General features: G+C 45.6%; 1 protein-coding gene across 2 annotated transcripts in view; it reads right to left on the bottom strand.

Moving 5' to 3' along the window:
* RFX4 (regulatory factor X4) overlaps nucleotides 1-26,816 on the bottom strand; it is a 267,277-nt gene that overhangs the window by 15,595 nt on the left and 224,866 nt on the right. For both annotated transcript variants that reach the window (XM_086939196.1, XM_086939205.1), the window contains exon 16: nucleotides 9,656-9,818. In XM_086939196.1, the coding sequence (XP_086795322.1) occupies nucleotides 9,656-9,818 (163 nt within the window). The remainder of the gene's footprint in view (nucleotides 1-9,655; nucleotides 9,819-26,816) is intronic.

The raw sequence follows: 26,816 nt of genomic DNA, 5'->3' as shown, positions 1-26,816 counted from the left end.
TGCTAGGCAGTAATTAGGCTCGTCAGCATTAAATACAATCAGACTGTGGATGATTCATTTCCACAGAAAACTGGAAGCCTTGATCATATGAACTGAAAAGAACTATATTGAATTTCTCTTGCATGAAGTAACAACATCAGATCCACATGCTAGCTCACCTAGTCCAGCTTTTTTCTTTGCCGCACTGGTTCCTGTGTGTCTGTTTATTCCATTATAAGTTAGATACTACAGGGGACGTGGTCTGCAACATGGCAGAGTAGTCGCTGTTGCGGGAGCTCCGGCAGCCCACACTAAATCCTATCACTAATCCTGCCCTCCCAGATGCCATCCGAGCAGGTCAATACACATACCTTAAACTACAAACCTTATAGAAGAGAGGAGATGCGGTGGCACACATAATCCCAAATCCACACGCAGAAATAGGAGCAGATGCAGTGAGGCAAGCCAGCCCAAGATGGCGGAGCCTCGGCCCCAGACGGCTTGACTGACACTGAAACCCGGGAAAACGATACTTCCTGGTACAGACGATTGCCTGGAGGGAGCAATGAGCCTGAGTCACGCGGGCTCGGGCTGGTGGCAGTGCCTGATCCTGTGGCCGTTTGCCATCGTAGGGGCCTCGGGGCTGACCCAGGGCTGCTAGCTGCTGGAGGTGAGGCCGGACATGCCGGCGAAGGACGGTTGGCCGGGGCTCCCCCGTGGCAGTGATGGTGACGGGGAGAAGGGAAGCCCTGCACCGGGGCTGCACTCTGAGAGAATGAGCGGGCCGGGTGCCTCAGACGGTTGAGGAGAAAATTAAAGTCCCGGGTGAGTGGTGGACACGGCTCTGGACGCTCCGAGCCTACTGGGTGCAACTTACCAGCGGCCCAGGTGTCATCAGGGACAATAAACTGGACGCTACAAGAGAGGCGGAGACTAATTAGGGGCCTCATGGTTGTATTCAAATACGAGGGGACCAGGAGTATTGGCAGCTAGATCCTGGGCTTAACTCCCCCGTGGGGAGACAACAAAATGCCATGACCCCCACCTCCCCCGACCCTAGTGATTGGAGCCTGGTGGCCGCCCAAGTGCCTCCTGACTTGGCCCATCGCGGAAAAGTGGCCCCACAGGATGAAGGGGAGGCGACTTGATAAGATCTCACAGAAGAGACCGGGAGGAATGCAGGTGGCACACCAGGAGACCGGTGGTGGTGAGACGGCCACACATGCAGAGGCAAGTAGGAGACAGAATCCTGTAGAAGCCGTTCTCTTTGTTGGAGCCCCCGTGGGACACAACGGCTACACACTGCAGTACAAGGCAGCCAGGTGATCCCCCCAAAACTGAAAACCTGAGGACCGAGGACTCCACAATTGCCTCGCAGGCCTAGTCGGAAGATGGCCAGAGACAAGGATCCCAAGACATCCAAGCAAGGCAAGATAGACAAGTATTCCAAAGTAATGCCTCCACCTACTGAAACAGGTGGGGAACCAGATAACACAATCCTCCTCTCGGCCATTCATTCATCATGAGATGCGCTGGGGGGAAGAATGGCGGAACTATGCTCTGATATGACCCTCTTAAGCCAGGACATCCGTAATGTTGCTGAGAGGGTGAAAAAAGCAGAGAGTCGCATTTCAGAGGTGGAGTACACATCAAGTACCCTGCATAAGGAAGTCTCGGGACTAGCGGCAACACTAAAAGAAGTCTCCTGGAAAGTTGACGATGCTGAAAACAGGGCTCGCTGAAATAATCTCTGCTTCATTGGTTTCCCGGAGGGCACGGAGGGACTGGACCTTGGATCTTTCCGGACTACTTGGCTCAAGAACTCTCTGCCGGCGGCCCAGTTTTGGACTTGCTTCATTATTGAAAGAGCCCACAGGATGCCCAGTCTGCGTCTGCCGCCTGGGGTGCCACCCGTGACCCCTGAGTGCACGATTCCTCAACTTCTAGGACAGTGACCTAATTCTCCAGGAGTAAAGGAAGCTGGGCGAAATCAAGCGTTTTGACACCAGGGTAATGGCATTCCCAGATTACTCCCGGGAAGTTCAAAAACGTTGACGCACGTTTGACTTGGTCAAGGCGGAACTGAAAAACCTCCACATCCAATATATGCTGCTATTCCCTGCGAAGCTGAAGATTCTCATCCTGGGCAAGTCCTACTTTTTTCATACACCTGAAGAAGCGTGGACATTGATAGATGAGTGTCCTCCACCAAGATGGAGCCAGGAGGTGGGTAGAGCCCTACCCACAGCATGCAGAAGAGTGGGCTCCAACCAGCAAAGGGACCAAAGGAGACGCCTGGCAACCGGGACCCATTGTACATTAACCCAAGATAAGGACTGAGCCCAAGTCTCGAACTTGGATGAGGAACCCACACACCTGAAGTCTCGAAGGTAGCAATATGGGGAGCGGGAGTGCAGTGCCCCTGGCCAGTCGGATGGAGGTAACCTGGCAGATGAAGACAGCAACCACGCACTCCTCCGTGACATAGCTTCTCTGGAAAGCGAGACCGCACAGACCACTGACATAGAAACTCTGCAGCAACATCTTCTTCCAGATGGCGGGGAAGAATGAAATCCGGGGCTGCCTGGGAGCCGTTCCAACCCATAAAGCCCTGGGGGATCGGACAATGGTGAAATCTTGTTATAACCGACACAGAGACTGGTCAGGACTCAATATCCTTTTTTCTTGTTTCCACTAAATTGAACATGGGGAAGGGGGTACCTACGCCAGTTTTGTCATGATGACCTTTGGGGTAGTAGGCGTGGGGAGTGGGAGAGAGTGGGGAGGGGGATGAAGTTAGAGAATGTGGGATACATAGAACTGTTCCAAATGTTTTTTTTAATGACTTCAGCCAGGCAACGAGACCCTAAAATTCTACTAGAGTTTAGCAATACACGTAAATGTGGTAAGACATGCTTGAGCGGCAGTCGAGATATTATACACATCCGTAAAAGGGTGAAAATAGTTACTCTGTGCTGACATGGAATGTTAATGGAATGGGGAATAAAGTGAAGAGACAGCTGATGACTAAATAATTTAAAAGGCTTAGGCCTGAAATTGTTCTCCTCCAAGAGACACACCTCCTTGGGACACAATGTGCCTTTATGGGGAGGGGGCCCTACACCCTACTGGCACATGAGGGTTTTTCCTCAGCGTCCAGGGGAGTCACCTTCCTGATTAGGAAAACCACCCCCTTTCACATCACTAAAACATTGACGGACAAATACGGCACATATGCCGCGGTGCAGGAAACGTGGGGTTGGAGGGAATTTACCCTGATTACCGCATATGTCCCACAGCGACTACAAAGCTAAACACTCAACAAGATAGCTGATATATTCCTGGGGTTCGGGTCGTTCACACATATAGTCGGGCGATTTTAAGATGTACTGGACCCGTACATGGATCACTCGAGTAAGTGCTGGAGCATGCATATACCCACCCAGTTAGCTGAGTTTGTGGGTTCCCTAGGACTAATTGACCTTTGGCGCAGACACACGACGACACCCTGCTACTCATACTTTTCCGGACTGGATCACCTCTTCACACCAGGAGAGGAGATAAGCCTTGTAGAGAGAGTAGAATACTTGGCCTGGGGCATATCTGATCACTCGCCCTTGTGACTGATGGTGGGGGTGGTGCCCTAAAACATAGGCAAGAATGGAGGCTGGCCGCTTGGGACCTACGCGATCCCTCAATAGCTATAGAGATCCGAAAGGCAACGGAACTATATTACCACTAGAACGTGGGTTCTGTACCCTCGGCGGCTACTTTGTGGGAGGCATTCAAAGTGGTACTGCGAGATAGAGCTCAAAATATAATAACCCACTAGCCAAAAGAGGAGACCCATCAAGTAAAGCCCCTAGATCGCAAGCTCCTAGATCTAGAAAGGCGTATGAAGCCCAACTCAGACACACAATTGCTCGACCAGATCGCCGTGACGCGGAGGAAATATCAGGCGCTAGTGGAGCACGAAGTGCAAGCCAAGCTCCTGGCCACACAGCACCGATTTTACGAATCGGGTGACAGGGCCAGCAAACTACTGGCCTGGTTGGGCAACATGGGAAAGGGAGGTGTTAGAAACGGGACCCTGGCCGGCCAAGACTCGCGTCGAGGTCAGTCAGGGATCAACATTTCTAAAGTCAGGGCAGGGGAGTCACACACCAAGGCAACCCCCACTCGCCCTCTAGGTAGCGTGGCGCGAGCAGTCTAGGCTAAACTTGGAGGCGGTATGAGTTAAGTATTTGCGCACGCACCCCAGCAACAACACCCAAGGCCCACCACAAAGGAAAACTCCACACAAGGTTATATAAAAATAGCCTTTGTATTATAATAAAAACACAGTAGATAACCCACAAACTTTACAATGTGCCAGAGGCACGGGCAGAATTTACAAGGGAATTATGTACAGGACAGGACCACATGGACCACTGTCAGGGGTAGGCACTTGTTAGAAATAATACTTGTAGGTATACACTTAGGACATAAACATATAATGATTATAGCACCAAAATAGTAAATGCAACACTCATCCAGTAATCACTGGAACAAAGTAAATACCTCCTACGCAACCCTAAAACACTGTAGGAAAATCACGCAGGTAACTAGGACCTTCGCTTCAGGACCTAAGGAAGGAATACCAACACCTAAGCAATTCACTCTTAGCAAAGGGAAGGAAACCTAAACATAAAATACCTAAGCAGGTCACATTTAGCAAAGGTAAGCGGACATCAACAATTGCACATGAGGTATTAAACACAGAGGTGCAGATTAGACCTTTTGCGCAAGAATCATATCAACAATAAATTACAATGCGCAGGGTGCACATAGCACAACACTAGAACTTGTCCCTCAGGCCAACTGGCCTCGAAAGGGGCGGAATGCCCTGAGTCTCAGTGTCAGGGAAGCTGCGCAGGCAGCACAGCACACAAACCTAAACGTAGCAACTGTCCACTAAGTGCTGGACAGTTGTAAATAACAGATGCACAACGTTGGAGCCAGGTGGGCTCAAGAACAAAGGTGAACAAGGAGCCTCTCAGGGGCTCGCAAAGCAAATGCGCAAATTAGAGCTTCAGCGCTCTTAAGATAATGAATATGCCCCCAGAGCCTCTCTCAGGGCTCAATGAACAATTATGCACTCGAGAGCTCAGCGCTCTAAAATGATGTGGGCTGGAGCCTCGCTAGGCTCAAAGAACAAATGTGGCCAATGAGCCTCTCAGGGCTCGTAAAACAATTGCCCCCTCGAGCCTCGGGGCTCGTTAACAAATGCGGCCGTCGTTGGAGTCTCGCCGGGCTCAGAACACCACTTGCCCCCGAGCCTCTAACGGCTCGTGAACAGAAATGCTGCAGCGTCGGAGCGGCCCTCTGCCAACTGGGGCCGCTCAAAGAATCGCAAAGGACCCGCCCCCGCACTCACCGGATCCTCGCTGGAGCTGTGAGGGCAGGGACACTGCTGGCTCACCTTCGCTGGGCAGCGCGGGGCTCCTCTTCCCTCAGGGAGCCTCGCTGGCGGCGCTTCTCTCCTCGCTGCCTGGTTGCGGGGGCCTCCTCGCTGCCTGGTTGCGGGGGCGGGACTTCCAGCTGCCTCTCCCGGGCCGCGCAGGGATTGGCCGGCCCGGCCCAACACTTCCGGGTCGTCGCGGCGGCCCGTTTTAGGCAGGCAGGCGGGGTCTCAGTACCTGAGGAGTGGGCTCCCTCGTGGTAAATTACAAATCCAAGAACGGGGCAATGCCGGGTGGGCACCGGCTCCTAATTAAAATATAAAGCGAGGTAGGCACTCGCTCGTCCGCAATTTCGGCAAAAACTGCCCCAATGCCGGGTGGGCACCGGCAATGTCAAGAAAGCGCTCCCAAGCGCTTAGGGGCTAAAGAAAGCGCTCCAAGCGCTAGAAATATAAACAAAGCGCTATTGAGCGCTGGGGCACAGGGAAAGCGCTCCTAGCGCTATAAATCGAGTGGAGGCGCTTCCAGGCACAGCAACAGCTCCAGCAGGGTCTGGAGGCAGGCGGAGGGACAAGGCAGGGCCAGAGCCAGCACACTGGGTCTCCAGGCAGGGAGACAGTCCAAGTGGAGGTTCTCCTGGCCCCAGCAGCAGCAACAGCCCCCTCTGGCAAGGTCCAAAGCAGAACAGAGAACAAATTGTAAGGGGACACAGCCCCTTCTTATACTGTAAACTCCTTTGTCTGTAGGTGCAGGGTGGGGGAGAAACCAGTTGCAGCTGGTTCTGAAGTACTCTGTTTACCTCAACCACCCTCTCTATTCACTGGCAGGGCTTGGGCCATCAGTCGCACTACAGGGGGTGGAGCCAGCATTGTGTGGGGAAAGCCCAGGACCATCAGGGACCAGGTGCACTCCTCCCAAGCCATCAACATGCTAATCTCACACTCACCACCGGGCAGACCCATCCAGCCTTCCTGGAGCCAGGCTCACCAGCCAGCTCCAGCCAATCACACGACAGGCATATTTTACATTAATATGCCAAGTCCTGGAAATGGCATTTCTACACATGCCACACTCACGCAACATACATCATTGCGAAGCATTCATTCCCACGAACTCGCACATACCAAATTCGAGCATGCAATCCCCACGCATCAGGAACTGCTAGGGACACAGACATTCCCCATGCATTCCTATGGGAGAGCAGGCCAGCGTACTACATGCACGCACTTTACTCTGGGACACAGGGAAAAAGTGCGCACAGACCAGAAAATCATCCACATAGATCACAGATTAAAAGCAAAAAGATTAGGGGTGAACCTGCCTTAAGGGCCAAATCCAACAGGAGGCAAGATGGTAGCGGCGATAAATGAAGCAGATAAGAGGTAAACAACAGTGCAAGATGTGGCTGACGCTTTAGCTCGCTACTACAAGACCCTCTACGTCGCGAGGACAGTCCCCTGGCAGACACGGCTCAAATAAATAACTACCTTAATACCATAGATGTTCCCACTCTCACTCACGAGGACCGTTTAGCCCTGGACAGCGACTTGACGCTGCAGGAAGTGACAGAAGTGATCACTAGACAGAAACTGGGAAAAGCCTAAGGCCCAAACGTGCTACCACTCGAATTTTTTAAACAGCATACCAGTTTGCTGTCCCCGCACCTTCTAAATATGTTCCAGGTGGCGCAAGACGAGGGAGCACTACCACCTGACCTATGTCCAGCGTTCGTTATAGTGATCCACAAACCCGGTAAGCCCCCCACAGATTGCGGTTTATACCACCCGATATCACTACTTAATGTAGAAACCAAAATACTGGCTGCTATCCTAGCAGCCCGCCTACTACTGGTGATCACAACATTGATCCATAATAACCAATGCCTAAACGTGCCACATGCCTTAACCTCCACCACCTGGCCAACTGGTTAGACACAGTAAAAAACAGACGGACCGCTCTCTTTGCCTAAGAGGCCGAAAAGGTGTTTGATGCAGTGCACTGGCCATACATGTAACAAGCCCTGCTAACGTTTGGATTTGGCCCTATCTTTATGGCATGGGTAGAATTGCTACACAGTATTTCCTGGGATAGGGTACATGTTAACGTGGCGCAGTCGGCAGAGTTCCCGGTGAGGAGAGGCACCAGGCAGGGCTGCCCCCTTTCCCCGCTGTTATTTGCACTAGCGCTGGAACCACTTGCATGCAAGGTTGGGGCCCACCCAGACCTCAGGGGCTTTAGAGACAATGCTGGGATTCTTAGCGATGAGCGAATTTCACTATATGCTGACAACATACAACTGTATGTCAGCGTACCAGAGAAAACACTCCGGTTGATACTCCAGTTGTTTAGAGAATATGGGAATCACTCAGGATTTAACATTAACTGGCATAAAACTAGTCTATATGTGGTGGGGGGCTCACTGGATACAGAGTCTATACTTGAGCAACTCTGGGTGGCGAGGGAGGGCTTTCAGTATCTGCACGTTGCAGTATGTATCAATCACAATATCAGACAGATCCTGGTGGAATTCCGTGACAATGTGGCAAGATGGAGACGGCTTCCACTAACGATATACGGGAGGGCCACACTATACAAAATGATAACACTCCCCAAACCACTATATATACTGCAGAACACGTATTGCAGAATACCTGAGGCAATATTTACCTCCATCAATAGGGAACTGTGAACACTCCTATGAGACGGTCATAAACCACGAATAGCTCTACAGACACTGCAGTGCAATCAATTCAACTGAGGAATAGCCCTACCTGACATACAAGCTTTCCATAGAGCGGCCCACCTGATTGTGGTAAATGAATGGGAACATATGCCCAGGGATCACCTCACCTATGCCGTGCAATAGATTACATTTCGAGAACACACACATCTACACTACATATATGGGGGTAAAGGGGTAAGAAGGCTGCTGCCAGCCACTCAGAGGGTTATAGAGGCGTGGAAAGGGGCAGAAAGACAGATGAAATGGGACAAGAAGCTGACAAGGGAGGCACCACTGTGAAAGGGCACAAGGCTACCTGAAATAAACAAGCTCCAAGGTTTCCAACCATTGGATACGGTCGGGATCTCTAGCCTGGGGGATATAATTAAGGTAGGCACCCTTATCTAATTTGAATCACTCCAAACCGATTTCCAACTACATGACTCTCAAAGATACAAATATTCACAGCTACAACATGCCTGGAAAGCAGGGGAAATAGACCCCACCTACATCCCCGAATTTGCCCCACTTGAAGGTAGGCTATTGCAGGAAGAAATTCCCAATAAGCCGGTCTTGTGGACCCACAAAACTCTAATTAATAATATTCCAGATAGGCTGACGGCCCATAGATCCAAGTGGGAAAGCAGGACTGGTCAGCTACCAGACATAGACTCGGAGGCTGCCCTAATGCACCCCAGAGAGGTCGCAATCAAACTACACCTGCGGTTGGTGCAATTCAAAATTTGAATATAATATACTTTGATAGAGAGCGCCTCCACGCAATGGAGAGAGCAGATAAATCTAACTGTCTAAGGTGTAAATCAGTAAGTGCTACATTCATAGACACATTGTGGGACTGACATCTGATAGAGAAATACTGGAGAAAGATACCGGGGGAAATGGGCGAGATAGTGGGAACCTGCCTACAGAGAGACACCAAGTGCATATTACTGGATGTCTCCACCGAGATTGGCCTTCCCAGACACCGACTTTTGCTATGTAACTTGGGGTTGGTGGTGGCCAAGAGGGACATTGCTAAATGCTGGAGGGCTCCGGACCTTCCAACGTTAGTGGAATGGAGGGCAGGCATGGACCTGTACATGGCTGCAGAGAAAGTGATGTACAAAGCAAGAGGTTGCCCCACAACATTCACTAAGATTTGGGCCCCGTGGTTAAGGTACTATGGTCTCGAGGCGGATAATGAGGAGAGGGACAACAGTGGCTAATTGTTCTGACCCCATTCCGAGATGTACCATATTGAATGTACTTCCCTGATACGGCTTGTTAATACCGTTACTTGCGTCATAAAGGTAACTTTATTACGTGTAATGTATATGTCATCGATTGCTGGCCACATTTGTGTTAATAATAACAGTTTAAAAAAAATAATACAAGTACCAGAATGTAAATAAAAAACTTGGACTGTAATTCGACTCACATATGGAGCTACGGAACTTGAGCGTTCTGGTTTTAACACTATTCAAAATCTGAAAAAGGTCCATATGTGACTTACCCGTGCTCTTCCCGGTGAGGATAGACCGGTATCCGGTGGGTGACCGAGGAGGGTGACATATATGTACTTCTAATACCAGGCGCTGGCGGAGAGGTCTCTGATGGTGCACCCGGCGCCGTCGTCACAGTGTAGGTGAGGGACCATGTGAATGACTGCAAACCACCTGCAAGGAAGGGAAATACACTTTCAATGAAAGCTGAAGTTATTTTTTCATCTATTTCATGTTCTTTTGCACTTTAAATTCATTAAAAAGATGTAAAATCTAACACAGTATTTTCTGTGCTATATGAATGAATAATTTCAATATTGTTCTAATGCAACAACCAAGACAATAGTCATGTTTACCATTTATGCGTATAAAGTAGCCTCCGGGCTGCAAAATGATCTGGACAGCGCTTATTCAGTACTGACTGTAGCTTTTCCACTGTAACTATGGAATTACAAGCTGCAGCACCGGTGCTTAATTTGGACCAGTGGATCCACCTGGTGAGCACCAGTTCTCCTTTTTAGGGAGTAAGATATAATTTCGATCGCTGGACCCTGAACCAGAGAAAATGAGGGAAAAGTAGAAAATAGAGAAAGAAGGAAGAAGAGAATCAGAGGGAAACAGTGGTAAAGGGAGAAAGAAGACATGAAAAACAACCTGCAATAGTGGGATAAAAATACAGGAAGTACAGCGTGGCTAAAGAAAGAGGCACGAGGAGGATTCCAGTCAATACAGTTATGCCTCTGTAACTCACCTAGGCCCCGTTCCAGCAAGCTGGCCCTCTAAGTGTTAAACCATCACAAGAACCACCCAGAGCTCTTCTACTAGTCATAGCGGCACTGAATGTAGCACCCACAATACAGCCAATTGTTAAACTTCTAGCCACCCATGACTCTTTGTATTAGCCAAAAAGACTTTGCTTTCTGAGACTTAAAGCTTACAGTTTTCAATTGTGGCCTAAAGACAGCTTTAGTGGTCCCACCAACCGTATGTAATCAAGAAGTTCATAAATAAAAAGACATGCATATTTACATACGTAGAGGGGTTTTGGGCAAGCCCTCCTTATCCATTTGCCTGTTGGACTTTTATTCACATGTTGCTTCTGCCCACGACAGCAGAGAGCCCAGGTAAATGTATCAGGCCAATTCAGCCACTGGCTGTTTTGCACTGTGTGTGACAGCTTTAAGTCTGATCACACATACACATCCGCCTAATAAAAGTCCATTGCAGTGTCAGGTCTGGTATGCCAACGCTTTTTCCTTTTCATTCTATAAACTATTTCTTCAGGTTATAGTAATTCACATACAATAGCATCTTTTCTTTACACCAATAAAAAACATGTTTTCCTGTAAGATACTTTAAAACAGAAGGTTTCTAAACCTATTCTAAGTATACCTGCTTGCTAGAGCGCATCTCTACTATTCTAGTAATATTATATCAAATATTATCATTGTTATTTATGTCGAAATGTTTTATTAATAACATTTACAATGGATACATACACATGAAGATATAGGTTTATCAGTTAACATTTTAAATATATAATATATTATTATCACAGAAGACAGAAAGAATTAAAAGTTACATAAGACATCTTATATGGTATAAAGAAAATGCCAAGAAACACAGCAAATGACTGCCATAATTAGACAACAGCATATGTTCTCTTTTGTGCTGTTTAAAAAACATGTGCTTGGTATATACTTCCAACAAAAAATGTTCACAAAAAGGTAACCATCGCACCAGTTTGCCAAGGTCAAACCCATTGGCATGTTCTATTTTGTATACGGGCCTGCAAAGAAGCAGCATATTGTGGAGTTCTGCTGATGAGCATTAATCTGGGCTTGTATTGGCTATTGCATATTATATTATGGATTTGTTTGGACGCATAATGTGAGCGTTTCAGGTTGCTTCTCAGTTGACCCTGGGTCCCGTTTGATGTATGTTTCTGTCTACATTTAACCATTCCTGTTAATCTTTGCAGTGTTCCTCTCTTCATTGAATTTCACAATGTTGGTGATAAATTGACATTCATCCTACCAAGAACCCTCCAGAATCTTATTGGACTGTTTTGTCTCTTCAGGTATACCCATTCTAACAGCATATGTTTCTCGCTGTTCGGCTATACCTTGGGGCTTGCATTTCCAGCCTTTCCTCTGAATCATTCTTTATTGCGCTTTTTTCCGTTTATCGTGTCCAGTATTGGCCGCTTCCATTTCCATCTTCTGCAAGACAACGTTCCGCACTCCTCATTCTTGTGCCTTGCCTCGCTCATGCTTTTACAGCATTGTAGCCTGACCTTATGCGCTCATTCTGTGTTGTGTCCTGGTCAGGAGAATTTGACAAGTCACTTCCTGCTAGGGCGTGCTTCTCATGGGATCCCTCAAAGTTGCTTGCACTGTTTCTTAAGTTTGTGATGACTTTCTTCAGTGTGTCAGCCTCTTCTAATGTCAGGCTGCCCATCTTCAGCGTATGGACTTTTTCAGAAACCAGCACTTCCCTAGTTCATGGGAGAATGTAATTGAAAAATATATTCCGGAAGCATTTAGCTCCTGTGTGTAGCCTAACTTCCTGCGTCTCCTATGTCACTTTTTTTTTAATTTACTGGCATTGCATGGTACTTATCTTCATCTTAGTGTTTAAATTAGAGTTTTCAAGTACTGTGTCTTCAATCATGGATGGTCATCACAAGTCTACATATTGTGTGCTGATCTGGAAGTTCCATAGCGACTTGCGTACTGTTTCAGGGCCTCATATATTACAGCACTTTGCATACTTTTGGCAAATTTATTTAATTGCCACTCTTCGCTTTAATTTGTGAATTATGATTTTTGCACACACATCCTGCTGTGACCTTCACCCACAAGTGGATTCAAACTGCTTCTACATTTTACAACTTTTAGTTTTTGCTGGATCTTGTTATTGTATCATGCAGTCGGTGACACCTACTTCTCCCTCCCTCCAAGATACTGGTGAACCTGTACAAAAGTGGCGTTTTGGGGTCAAATCCTCTCATTATAAATGGTCATGGAAACAGACCTAATAGAAAAAGGAACCTTTTATATTATTATTATAGTGGAGAGCAAGAGTCAAAATAACACCATTAAAACTCAGAAGTTGAGTACTCTACTGCACCTTGTTATTCCCTATGAAATTGAGTACACTTTCCACCCCATTATTTTCTACTGGTTGTAAGGCCTCTATGCCTATTGCAACTGTTGTTTTTTCATTGACATGTTGTTATAATTCTTCTTCATTGCTTGTATGAGGGGAGGATGTGCATGTTTTTGGTGAATTGGTATTCATCTGGGCTGAATGGCTACTGTATAATCCATGGGGGGAATTGTTGGATGTATGTGTACTGTGAGAGTTGTTCCAGATTGCTTATCTTTTTAGCCTGGCCCCCTTTGCTGTGACAACTTGTCCTGCATACAATAAACCATTTCTAATCATACAGTGTGCCTCTCTTCAGTGAAATTCACACATGCTCTTAGCGGAAAAAAACACAAGAGGCTGAAAGAGTTAGACTGACCTGAGACGCTTGCAACTTTTGTGCTGGAGGTCATCCCTTTTTTATTGTTGTGCCGTTTGGAGCACACTTCAATTCACTCTTCTCACAGAGATAGTTATACATGAAGAAATTAAAACAGGGCACAGTGCAATGTAAACACTACACTCCTGTCATTATTACTATCTCTGCCAGTCTGTGGGGGCTGGCCGAGAATCTACACAAAAGTGCACACACAGGGTAGAAAATACATAAACAAAAGAAATAATGGGAAGCTTAGGTCCCAGGAAAAAGTGAAGTTGGAACAGCCCACTTGTGCTTGGCACAAGATGTCAATCTTGTATGTTCTCGGCTTTCCTAAAAAAACGCCTATGCATCATGGGTGTTGTTGTCCGACCAATTAAACATTTTGTAATAAGGGACGTCCTGGATCTTTTGTATCCCCCATGATAGTGAGACATCTGGCAGCCTGGGCATGACCCCGCGAGTCTGATATTCCTCTCAGTTCAGGATGTCACGGTGGGGAAACAGCTTTGAAAATGAGTAACGGCTTTAGCTGCCCAACCTCCAACCTTGAATGAGATAAGGGGCTTTTGGCCCCAGGTTGCAATTGAGAACTGCAGGCCAGCCGGGTGGTATGGGAAGAGGACTATGGCGAGTAGAGCTCAAGCCGTGCAGAAGGCGCAGAGGGGTGGGCAAACTGGCCCTGCTGCCTCCGCCTTGACTGTGTGAGGGTCGGCGATCTCACGCCGCAGGCAGCCGCCCGCAGTAAACCCACCCAGCAGACTGCAGCGTGCGGTAAAACGGCCTCGCACAAGTAAACAAAAGCTCTGTCCCTAAATTACACTCGGGAATAACAGGCACTAAAGAGAAGCTATTCGTTCTTTATTAGCAAGTGTTTGCAATTTAGAGTCCGTGTAAATCAATTGAACCCTTCGGTTTCCAATTAGATAGAAATGGGTAATCATATGCCACAACAGAAAGAACCATATACACTTGCACCGAGCCAATGATTAATCCATCTTTGTAACGTAACGTCGAACAGACTGAACAATAGCAATCATTTAGCAGGACCTGCAATTTAACATGAAAACTGCATGCTAATTGGGGGCCAGGTTCAGGAAACACGGCGAGTATTGCTTGTTGCAGCCACTTAAAGTTGAATGTACTTGAATTAGGGACGAGTAACTGCTTTTGTTCAGTGCGTGCTAATAACAGATCAGCAGCGACGTCAAGATGAAACAACCCGCGCTAAATGCGGCTGACAACAATGTGGCAAGTAACGGAAAATGCACGAGGTACAAAATACGATCCACTGAACTGAACGACCCTATCATTTCACATGGTCTCATCATGGCTTCGAACTGGACCCTCCTCATCAGTGTGACACAGACAGACCTGCTTTTTCACACTGAGCATGCTGGGGCTTGTAGTGTCTGCTCATGGTAAGTGTAGGCCTCCACGTTCCAGGACACATGACGTCCTTGGTTCAAAAGCTAGGATTAGTCGAAGGCAACTCTTAACGCATGTTGTTAATGGACAGCTGTGTTCTAATACTTACAGTTTTACTTTTCCCACTAGTGCTTCCAGACCAGGAAATGGAAAGAAAATCTCCAAGACTTTATAAAAGGGTGGCCGCGGTAATTGGTGGAGTCATGAAGAATGGCGAGTGACAGACGACTTACACATTTGAAACAACAACAAAAAACTCTGCCACAAAGAAATTGGAAACCAGGACAAATGTGCTAGTAATTTTCCTCATTGGTCAAAAACTGTTTGCCTTTTATCTTATGGGGTTAAGGTACATGCTAAAGAGACATATGTGTATAATATTTTAAAGATATCTATGGTTAATACATTTATGTGCAGCCTGGCAAAAGGTCTGATTTTTTAAAAGTAGCATGGATGATTAATGTGCCTGCTTCACAGCACAGCAGGCAACATCCAGACCACAGGCTGTATTTTATGAAGAAAGTTCAGTGGGTTACTGCTTGTGTTGCCGAGATCCTTGTGTGAGGCACAAGTTACAGTCACTGCAACATAACTTAGTGAGTACAAGCATCAGGGAGTTGAATTCAGACTGCAAGTGATAACCCTAGGGCCTTACTGGTTTGTCTAAATTGTGCTTATTCTAAGGCTGCTTAGTAGTTGGCTTGGGTATTAGTAAGTGGTATATAATGGCTAATTGTGTAATGAGTATAGATATACACAGCTGACATTCTTATAGAGCTCTTATAAACAGAGCTTCGAAAGTAACCTGCTTCCAAATCATCGTTCATGTCTAAAACACCTGTGAAGTGACAACACTCGTAGTGTCTTTAGTTTCTCAGTGGCATTGGCATCCACAAGGTATGGTCCAGCTGTCTTCCAGCTTGTACAGGCAGCTCCATTGGTCCCTGTAGGCAGGGGTGTTCATCCTGAATATTGACTTTACAATATCGAGGACAAAATATTCTAAATACAATATCAACAGTTAAATCTAGATTTTCTATACTCAGCCCCACATATATGTACCTTGGTGATGTATATATCTTCAAGGGGCATAGATGTGGCGTTAGGAACAATAATTCTATATTTCCCTATATACACTTACCTTTCCCATGATATTCTGTCCCTTGTACCATGATATTCTGGGGTTGAAATCCAGTAGTACAACCCTTGCAGGTTGCTGCTCTAAATGTAAAGCACACGTTTTGTGGGAGCTGCTGAATGTGTCCTGATGTCGACAAATAACAATAGGACAATATCAGCACATTTGAGTGCGTCCGTCCTTGTTAAGTTAAGATCATATTTACGAGTGGTGCTGTTTCTTGCACCTAGTAATTACTGAGTGTGATAAAGATGGGAACTGTGGATCCACCTCCAGCTCCCTTCTCCTCCCCCTCCCCCTCAAGCTCAAGCTCCTTGAAATTTAACACTCTGAAAAAGACAAGTAAATACCAAGCTGTGTGGATGTTGGTGTGGAAAGCACCACAATCTGCATGTGAACTTCCTTCTCTGAGGCACTTGTAATCAAGGCCCATTAATGCAGTGGTTGCTGCTGGGGGACAGTAGTGGTGGGGAAAGGGTGAAGAGGTAGAAAAAAAACAAAAGACGGCTTACCTGCAGGCCGTCGCCTCTCCTCCATCCTCCCTCTGTTCCTGACTCTCGGCAGCACACAGGCTACCAGACTCTACGCAAGCCAATCATGACGCTGCTGTCACCAACATCATAGCACCGTCTTGATGGTCTTAACGGCCTGGTTTGCCGCTCAGACAGTGCTTTGGAGCCTGGGATTGTTCTCCACCCGGCTGTGCAACACAGCCAGATGGAGAAATGCTAAGTGTGCATGTCTGTTTGGCCGGACCAAGACGGCGAGCCTAACCGTCATGCGTTATGGCGCACCAACCACTCCTCCTCCCTCTGATGACAGCCAAGTCCTGACCCGTCCTAACCTGTCTCAGTGCTAAAAATAAAATGATAATAACGTTGTTATTATTATTTTATTGTTCCTTTTGCACTGCTCAGAGAGCAGTGGGGCGATGCTCCTCCGACTTAAAGGAGGAGCCGCAGCTGTATGAATGCATGACAAGGTGAAACGAGATTAAAATCCAGGACTGCATTTAATTCCACACTTAGACGAGGCAACATGAGAGTTACCCTCTAGAAATGAGGAAGAGGTATTCTTCCTTAATCTGATGTAAGTGTTAGTGAACTCCGGATCTCATGATTATGTTGCTGCTAGAGCACAGGGATCCTGTGTGTAGCCAAGTGATGATGTGTGCAGTGTGTGTGAGCTAGGTGAGCCACGACTTTGCCAATATGTCTGGGCAACTGACAGTCAGGATATCTATCCTAGTTTAAATGTGCTACAAAATTCTGAATAGAGGCAATAAACTTACATTGAATTCTAAAGAATTACCAGAGCCCAATGTCCAGCAACAAAAATACAATAATGTTCTATCCGAAGGCCCTTTTATGGAGTTACCTATTACCATGCATGGATATCTACCGCAGGTTGCGTCAGAGGGAACGTACCTGTCCACAAACAGGTGTATCGCACGCAAAATGGAAGTACTTACCGTTTACACGTGTTATTCCCCATTTATACAATGCTCACATTTTTTTTTTTAACTTGATAAAAGTTGGAGTGAAAAAATGAGCACCCTTTCTTCACAACAGGTAGCCGTAGGGGCGCAGACATTCATCAAAACGGTTCCATTTCCCACCCAATGAGCACCCTTCCTTCAAAACAGGTAGCCGTAAGGGCGCAGACATTCATCAAAACGGTTCCACCTCCCGCCAAATGAGCACCCTTCCTTCACAACAGGTAGCCGTAAAGGCGCAGACATTCATCAAAACGGTTCCATTTCCCGCCCAATGAGCACCCTTCCTTCACAACAGGCAGCCGTAAAGGCGCAGACATTCATCAAAACTGTTCCACTTCCCGCCCAATGAGCCCCCTTCCTTCAGAACAGGTAGCTGTAAAGGTGCAGACATTCATTTAATCAAAATGGTTCCACTCCCTTCTCAATGAGCACACTTCCTTCAGAACAGGTAGCCGTAAAGGTGCAGAAATTCATTAAAAATTGTTCCATCTCCTGCCCAATGAGCATCCTTCCTTCAGAACAGGTAGCCGTAAAGGCACAGACATTAATTTCATCAACACGGTTTCATTTCCTGCCCAGTGAGCACCCTTCCTTCACAACAGGTAGCCGTAAAGGCGCAGACAATCATCAAAATGTTTTCACTTCCCGCCCAATGAGCACCCATCCTTCACAACAGGTAGCCGTAAATGCACGGACATTCATCAAAACGGTTCCACTTCCCGCCCAATGAGCACACTTCCTTCACAACAGTTAGCCGTAAAGGCATGGACATTCATCAAATCGGTTCCACTTCCCGCCAAATGAGCACCCTTCCTTCACAACTGGTAGCCATAAAGGCCCCAACATTCATCAAAACAGTTTCACTACGGGGCTAGAGTGTGGGACAAATGGCGCCGGTACCATGGCCTGGATGGAGGTCTGTGCACTGGGGAGGTGAGGGGTCCTCCTACCCTGGTTAAAGGGAAGCACTATATAGAGCAACGCTGTACAACCCGATGGAGCGGAAGAGTGTAGAATTATTTTAGGGGAGGAGGGGGGGGAACAAAGGGTGGTATTTTGTGACATGCTAGTTGTTTTTTTGCACTGTAAAAAGCAAATAAAAATATAATTTAAAAAAAAAAACAGTTCCACTACCTGCCCAATCAGCACCCTTCCTTCACAACAGGTAGCCGTAAAGGCGCATACATTCCTTTAATCAAAATGGTTCCATTTCCTGCCCAATGAGCACCCTTCCTTCACAACAGGAAGCCGTAAAGGCGCAGACATTTATCAAAACGGTTCCACTTCCCGCTCAATGAGCACCCTTCCTTCACAACAGGTAGCCGTAAAGGCGCAGACATTCATCAAAACGGTTCCACTTCCCGCCCAATGAGCACCCTTCCTTCAGAACAGGTAGCTGTAAAGGTGCAGACATTCATTCCATCAAAATGGTTCCACTTCCTTCCCAATGAGCACACTTCCTTCAGAACAGGTAGCCGTAAAGGCGCAGACATTCATCAAAAATTGTTTCACCTCCTGCCCAATGAGCACCCTTCCTTCAGAACAAGTAGCCGTAAAGGCGCAGACATTCATCAAAACGGTTCCACTTTCCGCCCAATGAGCACCCTTACTTCACAACAGGTAGCCGTAAAGGCGCAGACATTCATCAAAACGGTTCCACTTCCCGCCCAATGAGCACCCTTCCTTCACAACAGTTAGCCATAAAGGCGCAGACATTAATTTCATCAAAACGGTTCGACTTCCCGCCCAATGAGCACCCTTCCTTCAGAACTGGTAGCCGTAAAGGCGCAGACATTCATCAAAACGGTTCCACTTCCTGCCCAATGAGCACCCTTCCTTCACAACAAGTAACCATAAAGGCGCAGACATTCATCAAAACGGCTCCACTTCCTGCCCAATGAGCACCCTTCCTTCACAACAGGTAGCCTTAAAGGCGCAGACATTCATCAAAACGGTTCCACTTCCCGCCAATGAGCACACTTCCTTCACAACAGTTAGCCGTAACGGCACAGACATTCATCAAACGGTTTCACTTCCCGCTAAATGAGCACCCTTCCTTCACAACTGGTAGCTGTAAAGGCGACAACATTCATCAAAACGGTTCCACTACCCGCCCAATCAGCACCCTTCCTTCACAACAGGTAGCAGTAAAGGAGCAGACATTCATTTCATCAAAATGGTTCCACTTCCTGCTCAATCAGCACCCTTCATTCACAACAGGTAGCAGTAAAGGCGCAGACATTCATTTCATCAAAATGGTTCCACTTCCTGCTCAATGAGCACCCTTCCTTCAGAACAGGTAGCCGTAAAGGCGCAGACATAAATTTCATCAAAATGGTTCCACTTCCTGCTCAATGAGCACCCTTCGTTTAGAACAGGTAGCCGTAAAGGCGCAGACATTCATTTCATCAAAATGGTTCCACTTCTTGCTCAATGAGCACCCTTCCTTCACAACAAGTAGCCGTAAAGGTGCAGACATTCATCAAAATGGTTCCATTTCCTGCCCAATGGGCACCCTTCCTTCACAACAGGTAGCCGTAAAGGCGCAGACATTCATCAAAATGGTTCCATTTCTTGCCCAATGGGCACCCTTCCTTCACAACAGGTAGCTGTAAAGGCACAGACATTCATCAAAACGGTTCCATTTCGCACCCAAAGAGCACCCTTCCTTCACAACAGGTAGCTGTAAAGGCACAGACATTCATCAAAACGGTTCCATTTCCCTCCCAATCAGCACCCACAAAGTTGTAAAACGTTTGAAATGCAACTATACTTAGTGAAGGGTTTTCCTTTTGCCTATCCATTGTTGGGCTTCGAAAGTGAAGGATTCCATAAGCGGTGCAGCTGGAGTGGATTCATTTGTAAATATTGTGGTCACTCACAAGACAGAAGTATAGACAATGACTCCTCTGAATGCGAAGGCGGGTAAATTCATAATCTTGTCAGGCAAGACAAAAGTTTTCATCAAGAAAGCAAAGACCGACGTCACAAGAACCTGAACAAAGTCGATTTTATGGTCTGTCAGAGCAGTGTATGGCCTAAATGTGCAATAAAGTCCAGGAATGTCTGCAATGAGGTAAAAGCACACAGTGAGCGGCGCAGAGCCCCCAGAGCGCCAGAAGTCAGACATGAGGAAGAATGCCGCAGGCCGCACCGTGCATAGTAATGAGCGCCTAACAATGGCCGCTCCAACCACAGGCCAAAGGATGACTGGAAATTAACACTTCATGCCCTTCAAAGGGGAACACAAACTAGGAAAATGGCGCTCGCTTTCCCAAATTCAACAGCCTAGAAAAAGCTTCGCTCTTTGTGCAGAGGTTCGTGGTAAACACAGTCCTGGATGGGCAATGCGGATAGAAACTAAATTAACCACTTAAACCTTTAAACCGAAATAACAATACAAGAAGCTGCATATAGCGGACAGATGCACAATGGCATTTATGAGTACCTGAAGTTGTACTACATGAGTACTATTTCGGGTACTCATGAAGCGTGTAGTAGTCTTACTTATTATAATTGTGCAGCAGTCATTGTTTGTAAATATATATATATATACTATATATATTTCGAAAGAACTAATCCATACCATTCTACCTTAGCTGCTTCCATTCTTTAAACAATTTACCAGTTCCTGCAAGCAAGAGCCGACCGGAATCTATAAGCAAAAAAACTTTCTACAGGCTAATACACATTTCATCCATTCTCCACTGAAAACCCACTCCCTGTCAAACAGAACAACCCAATCAAAGTCTTACCACAAGCACTTGGCTAATGGCTATTCAGACAATGCCAATGGCCTGTACACCAGCTTTTCCCAATTCCACCTTGTTTCAATATCATAGGATTCAAAATGTATTGGTTATAGGCTCGATGGCCTGGCATCAAGTTACGCTTAGAAGTATATTTGTAGCAATTCAGCAAATCTAGGTTTTGATCTGTAAAGTGACAGTCTGTCATCGTTGGCAAAAGATGTGGCAGGAACTGAGGTCTAGTTTCTATGAAAATTACGTTAGGATTAAATCAGCCTGTAAACTTTCCTTTAAGGAATATTTGAAAGTAAAAACATTTTGTTAAAACTTGTGTACATTGCCCTGTTTCAAGCAAGTAAGGCAGCATATGCTCATCCACTTCTCACTTGATCAAGTTTAATTGCCTTTCCCAATCATACACTAGTTGGTAAACATCAGATGGCCACTGTTAATTTGGCAAACGTCTGCTTCCCCAGAAAAAAAGGAAATCTTCTGCTGAGTTAATCTTGCACCCTGTGTCTGTGACAAACAATGCAGACCACTGTTAGTGAGATGTATTTTTTCCATCTAATTGAAGCCTTGGATTTTATTTTCAGTGACAGTGACAGGGATAGGAGTTCTGGAAATGTTTAGCTTTATACTATCAAAACAAGGGCATGCTGATTACACGTCTACAGAATACTAGTGGCTAGAGTTTAAAGACTGGTTCTTTACCCATTATGCACTTTCTCTCCCACTAAGTGACATTCACAATCTTGGATATCGCCTATCATTTAAAATCTCAAAACCAAAATGAGAGCACTTCTTTGTAATTGGAGCAGGAACAAAACTACATCAAACCTCGAAGAGAGTAAAGAAGCCGTGACCACACTATCTGCCACCCTTAACAACCCTAAGCCTTCATACTTTCAAAACGGTATCATCCCACTTCAAATTCTCCCCCAAGGGCTTCCACGCACTAGCAACAACCTACTCTCTTCACCACACTCACTTATCAATGACCCACCCTTATCACGACTAGATAATTAGCTAATGACTTCACATACCTTCCCTCAAAATGTACAAAGATCAACACTGTCAAATTACTGCAGCACTCACACCCTCTTGAACTCCTACCATATCCCAACTCTTCTCAACTACACTCTCACCCTTGCCATAACATTCCTTACAGAATATATTCTAATAATCGGAGCCACAGAATACCATCTGACCCATTCACTCCTCAGTACCCAAATGTTATTGGTTCTACCTCACCTAAAATAACTTACTGTCAATCCACCATCTCTCTTCAACTATTACCCAGTATGCCAACACATTTTTCTCCAAAACACTGGACAATAAGTCGTCGACGGTCTCACCCTCTTCCTTTCCTCAAACAATCTGGTCTTCAATCATTTCACACTCAATCATTCCTGAGACTAGTTAACCCCCGTGGTCAGGTTTCTGCGACCTTCACTCCACTGAATCAGCAGTTTCATAATATTCAACTACATCATCACTGCTACCCAAAATCAACTTTCTTCCATCCTCATACTTTTGGACCGGTCTGCCATTTTTGACATTGTTGCTCATCCTATCTTATTCTCTTACCTAGACTCACTAAGTATCACAGGCTTACACAATACTGGCTTCCACATATCTCTCCTGGCACTTTCTTACTCACTTCGGACTTCAATACATCAACACCAACTCCACTTTCAGTGGGGATAACACTGTACGCAGCCATCTCAGTTTCTTAGTCTGTTACACCTCTCACTGAGATACTATCTCCAAATTTCGGTTTCCTTGACAGTCAAAACAGCTAAATCGCTCATCAAATCATTAGTATTCAGTAAACTAAACTATTGCAATAGTCTGCTAGTGGACCTCCCAACCTATTCTATTACAAGGTCTTAAGCTTTGTTACCTGAACTTTGTCCGTTTACGCAGACACACCTTCACTTCAGCATACCTCCATCTAAGGTGATATTAAATATACTAGCATATGCATTCAAAGTGTAAATAGTCTGGTTTCTAACTATCTGCCGGGCATCTTATCATGCTACAAACTGACCCAGAACTTAAGGTTCAGCAGTCATAGTATCCTAGTCACACCCATAACACCTTATGTTGCCTCTCAGTTACCTTTGCCTGTCGGCACCCAAAACTCAAAATCCGCCCCACCAGATATTCATGCAACCACCTCTTCCAAATAGAGAAAGGATGTCTACTGCAACTCTATAAATGTGAGTGATTAGTATCCCATTATGCTATAATTATGAACAGGCCATGTCTTTGCTACGGTGAACAAAGAAATTACTTGTTTTTGATATGTCTGTGTTAGCCAAGCCTTGTCATACTATTGGTACAACTGAACCACATGTCTACTGTTACTTCTCCAAACAATTGTAACAACCTCACCCTCAATAATCTTTGTAATGTCATCATTACCCATGTTCAACATTTCTTATTTGAATGTTATTTGTCACTAAATAAATGAATACATAAAAAAATAAACCATGGAAGAATTTTAGTATTCTATTGAATATATCCTCTTCATTTGAACATTTATTTTAAATATGTGATAAATGCTAATATTTGATACGGTTTGGGACGTAAATATTAGTATTTAATTTGGCATATATACTCTCATATTTTTCCTTTTGGTTTTCCTCTCCTCCCAATTTAGAGAGCTCTCACAAAAGGAACATCACCATAAGATATCGTGAATAGAGTTTGCGACGTAATAGACACATCACTGCCTAAAAGTTAGGGCACACAAAGGATATGGATATAAAAGTTAATACAATATAGATAAAGATAGTAAACTGAGCCAAAGGTGTGGAATGTGTCCCTTTCCATTCCTTTGTCTGGACTATCCTGTGCCTTAGCCCTTATACTTATTGAACTTTTTATACTCAACAATATCCTACACCTGGTTTTATAATCGCATTTACCTTCAAATCTCTACATATTACTGGGCCTGCAAAACAGAAGGTCTATTTAGTTACCCTCTTTTTGCTTTTAATTCAAGTAATACATTACATCAAATGTTGTGCAACTTTCTCTTCTTGTTAATTCACCTGAAAACAAAACAATTTGAACATACTTTTATGAACAGAATGAACAACTTTCTATTAAAAAGGTGTAACAAGGAGACATGGCCAGGAATAGAACAGAAGTGGAACATTGAAATTGATGCATACCAATTCAAGCAGGCATGGACTAAAAATATCTGAAACACGTTAGATTGTAAGGAATAAGTTTCAGACATCTGAGGAGTCCATTTCGGTGATTGGAAGTATGGTATTGTAGAGCTCCACACATAACTACTGCTTAATTGGAGGTGTGGTTGCAGGTGGCGGGAGCGGCACACAAGGGCAGGATGAAAGGAGAGAAAGGCAGAAGAAGGCAAAAAGCGGAGAAGTAAAAGACAAGAGTGACAAATGAAGGGAGGAATAAGAGACAAAGTCTGAAATTAAGAAAGAGGAAGTGCATGGCGGTGGAAGAAAGAGGTCTGAAATAGAAGCAATATAAGGCGCCTTGGCATTTGTAAACTCTGGCACTCAGCATTGCCAGCAGCAGGCTTTTTATTTTATTTTATTTTTTAATATCTGTTTATTGGCATTTTGAGAAATAAAGACAGTTCCTCTGCCTTGCAATGCAGCACAACAATAACAAAACATATAACCACTCTGTGACCGGCCTTTGGACAGTAAGTTTTCTAATAAGCTTCACATCAATTTCTAGAGATACATTTGCGGCAGTATGAAATTCTATACACATTAACATCATCTCTTTAAAGACTGTGAACTAGTAGCAGCCTGTTGTTGTATATATTGGCGCAAAGGCTCCCATATGTCTCTAGGTCTAGAAGCTGAGGGCAGTTCTTCTGCGTATAATGTCAGGTTCTCCCTACAATACACCAAGTTCTTGATCCAGCTCTCAATATTTGGGGTCATAGTGCCTTCCCAGTGTATAGCGACTCGACGCTTGGCCATTAATAATGCAATGCGCACAAATGTACCCACTGTTCCTTTTAAGTGGGGGACGCAACATAACAGACAAATTGAGGGTGCACATTGCAAGATGATCCCGGTCATTTCTTCTTGTACGTGTTCCAGCACCCCTTTCCAAAATAGTTGTACCCGTCTACACTCCCATGAAAGATGCAGGAAATCAGCATCAGGCTGGCTACATCGTTTACAATTGCTTGTTTCCATGAGACCACACTTGTGCAGTTTAATGGGGGTATGGTAAGTCTGATGTACATACTTAAAGTGTATGATGCGCAAGTTACCATTAGGTGTAAGGGCGCTGGTCAGATTACAAATATGTTTCCATTCAGTGTCTAGTAGTGGTGGGGTTAATCTATCATTCCAGCGGGCCAGGCTTTTATCTGATTTGGGAACTTTCTCATTCCGCACTTCTCTATTTAATTTTGTTACTAGCTTACGCTTGATGGTGCGAACAGCAGCACTTGTAGCGCACGCAGTGTTGGGGGTTCAGTTGGGTACGTGTGGTAATGGACTTTGACAGCTTGCCTTAATCTTTGGATAGTGAAATTAAACAGTAGTGAAGGGTTAGTAATGTAGTTTAGGTCTTCTGTGGTAAGGAAGTGTCCATCTGGGTATATGTCTTGCATGGCTACATGCCCACTTCCCTCAGCGCCTTAAGTGAACCTCTTCTTGTGTCAGGGACAGTGCCGAATGATGCGCAATGGGAAGTGCTGGTGCATATAAAGAGAGCTTGTTGGTAATAGTACCTATAGCCTGCCACGCAGCAATTGTCGTCTCCAGTATATTCATTTCAGCTTTGGGCGTGCCTCTGTGGGTGGGTGTGAGAATGCCAGCTAGCGGAACTGGGTGAGCGTCACCGTCTTCTACTGCGACATGTGTATGCATGCGGTTTGAACCAGTAATATGCGTATTGCGCTGGGGAGCATAAGTAATATATATAATGGTCCTGAGCGTTGAATCCTCCTCTGTTATAGTCTAGCGTTAGTGTGGCCCAGCTCACCCTGGCCTGCTGTCCTCCCCATATCAAGCGGATAAGGGATGATCATACCACGCTGAAGTAGTGTTGCGTTAGCTTGATTGGGATATTGCAGAATAGAAATAGAATAGAAATAAAAAGTGTGGAAGTATAACCATTTTGATGATCGCAATTTGATCCGCCAGGGAGAGGGGTAGCATATTCCATCTATCTACCTGTTGTTCTGGGGAGGGCGTATGCTCTGCCATAGTTTTCTCTAATGACAATTTTGGGGTGACTTTGCACCCAGGTACTTTACCGGATCTGTTGTCCATACCAAAGGATATTCCATGTGCGGGGGAGTCGTTTTGGAAGTTAGCGGTATCATTATAGACTAGTCCCAATTAATTTGTAGTCCTGAGAATAAACTGAATCTAATATATTCCCTCAACACCCTTACCAGGTACAGTGTCAGTTCTCTGATAAATAACACCATGTCGTTGGTGTACAGTGAGATGCCGACCGGGCGTTGTAGAAAATTAAGGGCTGTTTCTCTGTGACGCAGCCGAATGATACAGGCCAGGGGTTCAAGTGCCGGAGCGAACAATAGAGGCGAGAGTGGGCACCCCTGACGAGTGCCTCTGTGAATCCGAAAAGGTTGTGAAGTCAGGCCCCCGACACGTACCAATGCGGATGGGTCATTATATAATAGTCGCACCCAGCCAAGGAACAGAGACGGAATTCCCATGCGTCGCAGTACATGAAACGTGTAGCTCCACTCTATGGAATCGAACGCCTTTCCCACGTCTAACATGACCGCGGCAGCTTGCAACTCGGGATCCAGGACATGGAACATGTCAAACATTGTTCTGAGATT

The sequence above is a fragment of the Lissotriton vulgaris genome, chromosome 1_1 (assembly GCF_964263255.1).
Source record: "Lissotriton vulgaris chromosome 1_1, aLisVul1.2, whole genome shotgun sequence".
NCBI lineage: Eukaryota > Metazoa > Chordata > Amphibia > Caudata > Salamandridae > Lissotriton > Lissotriton vulgaris.
The sequence above is the reverse complement of the archived record's forward strand: the minus strand, read 5'-3'. Positions and strand labels throughout refer to the sequence as shown.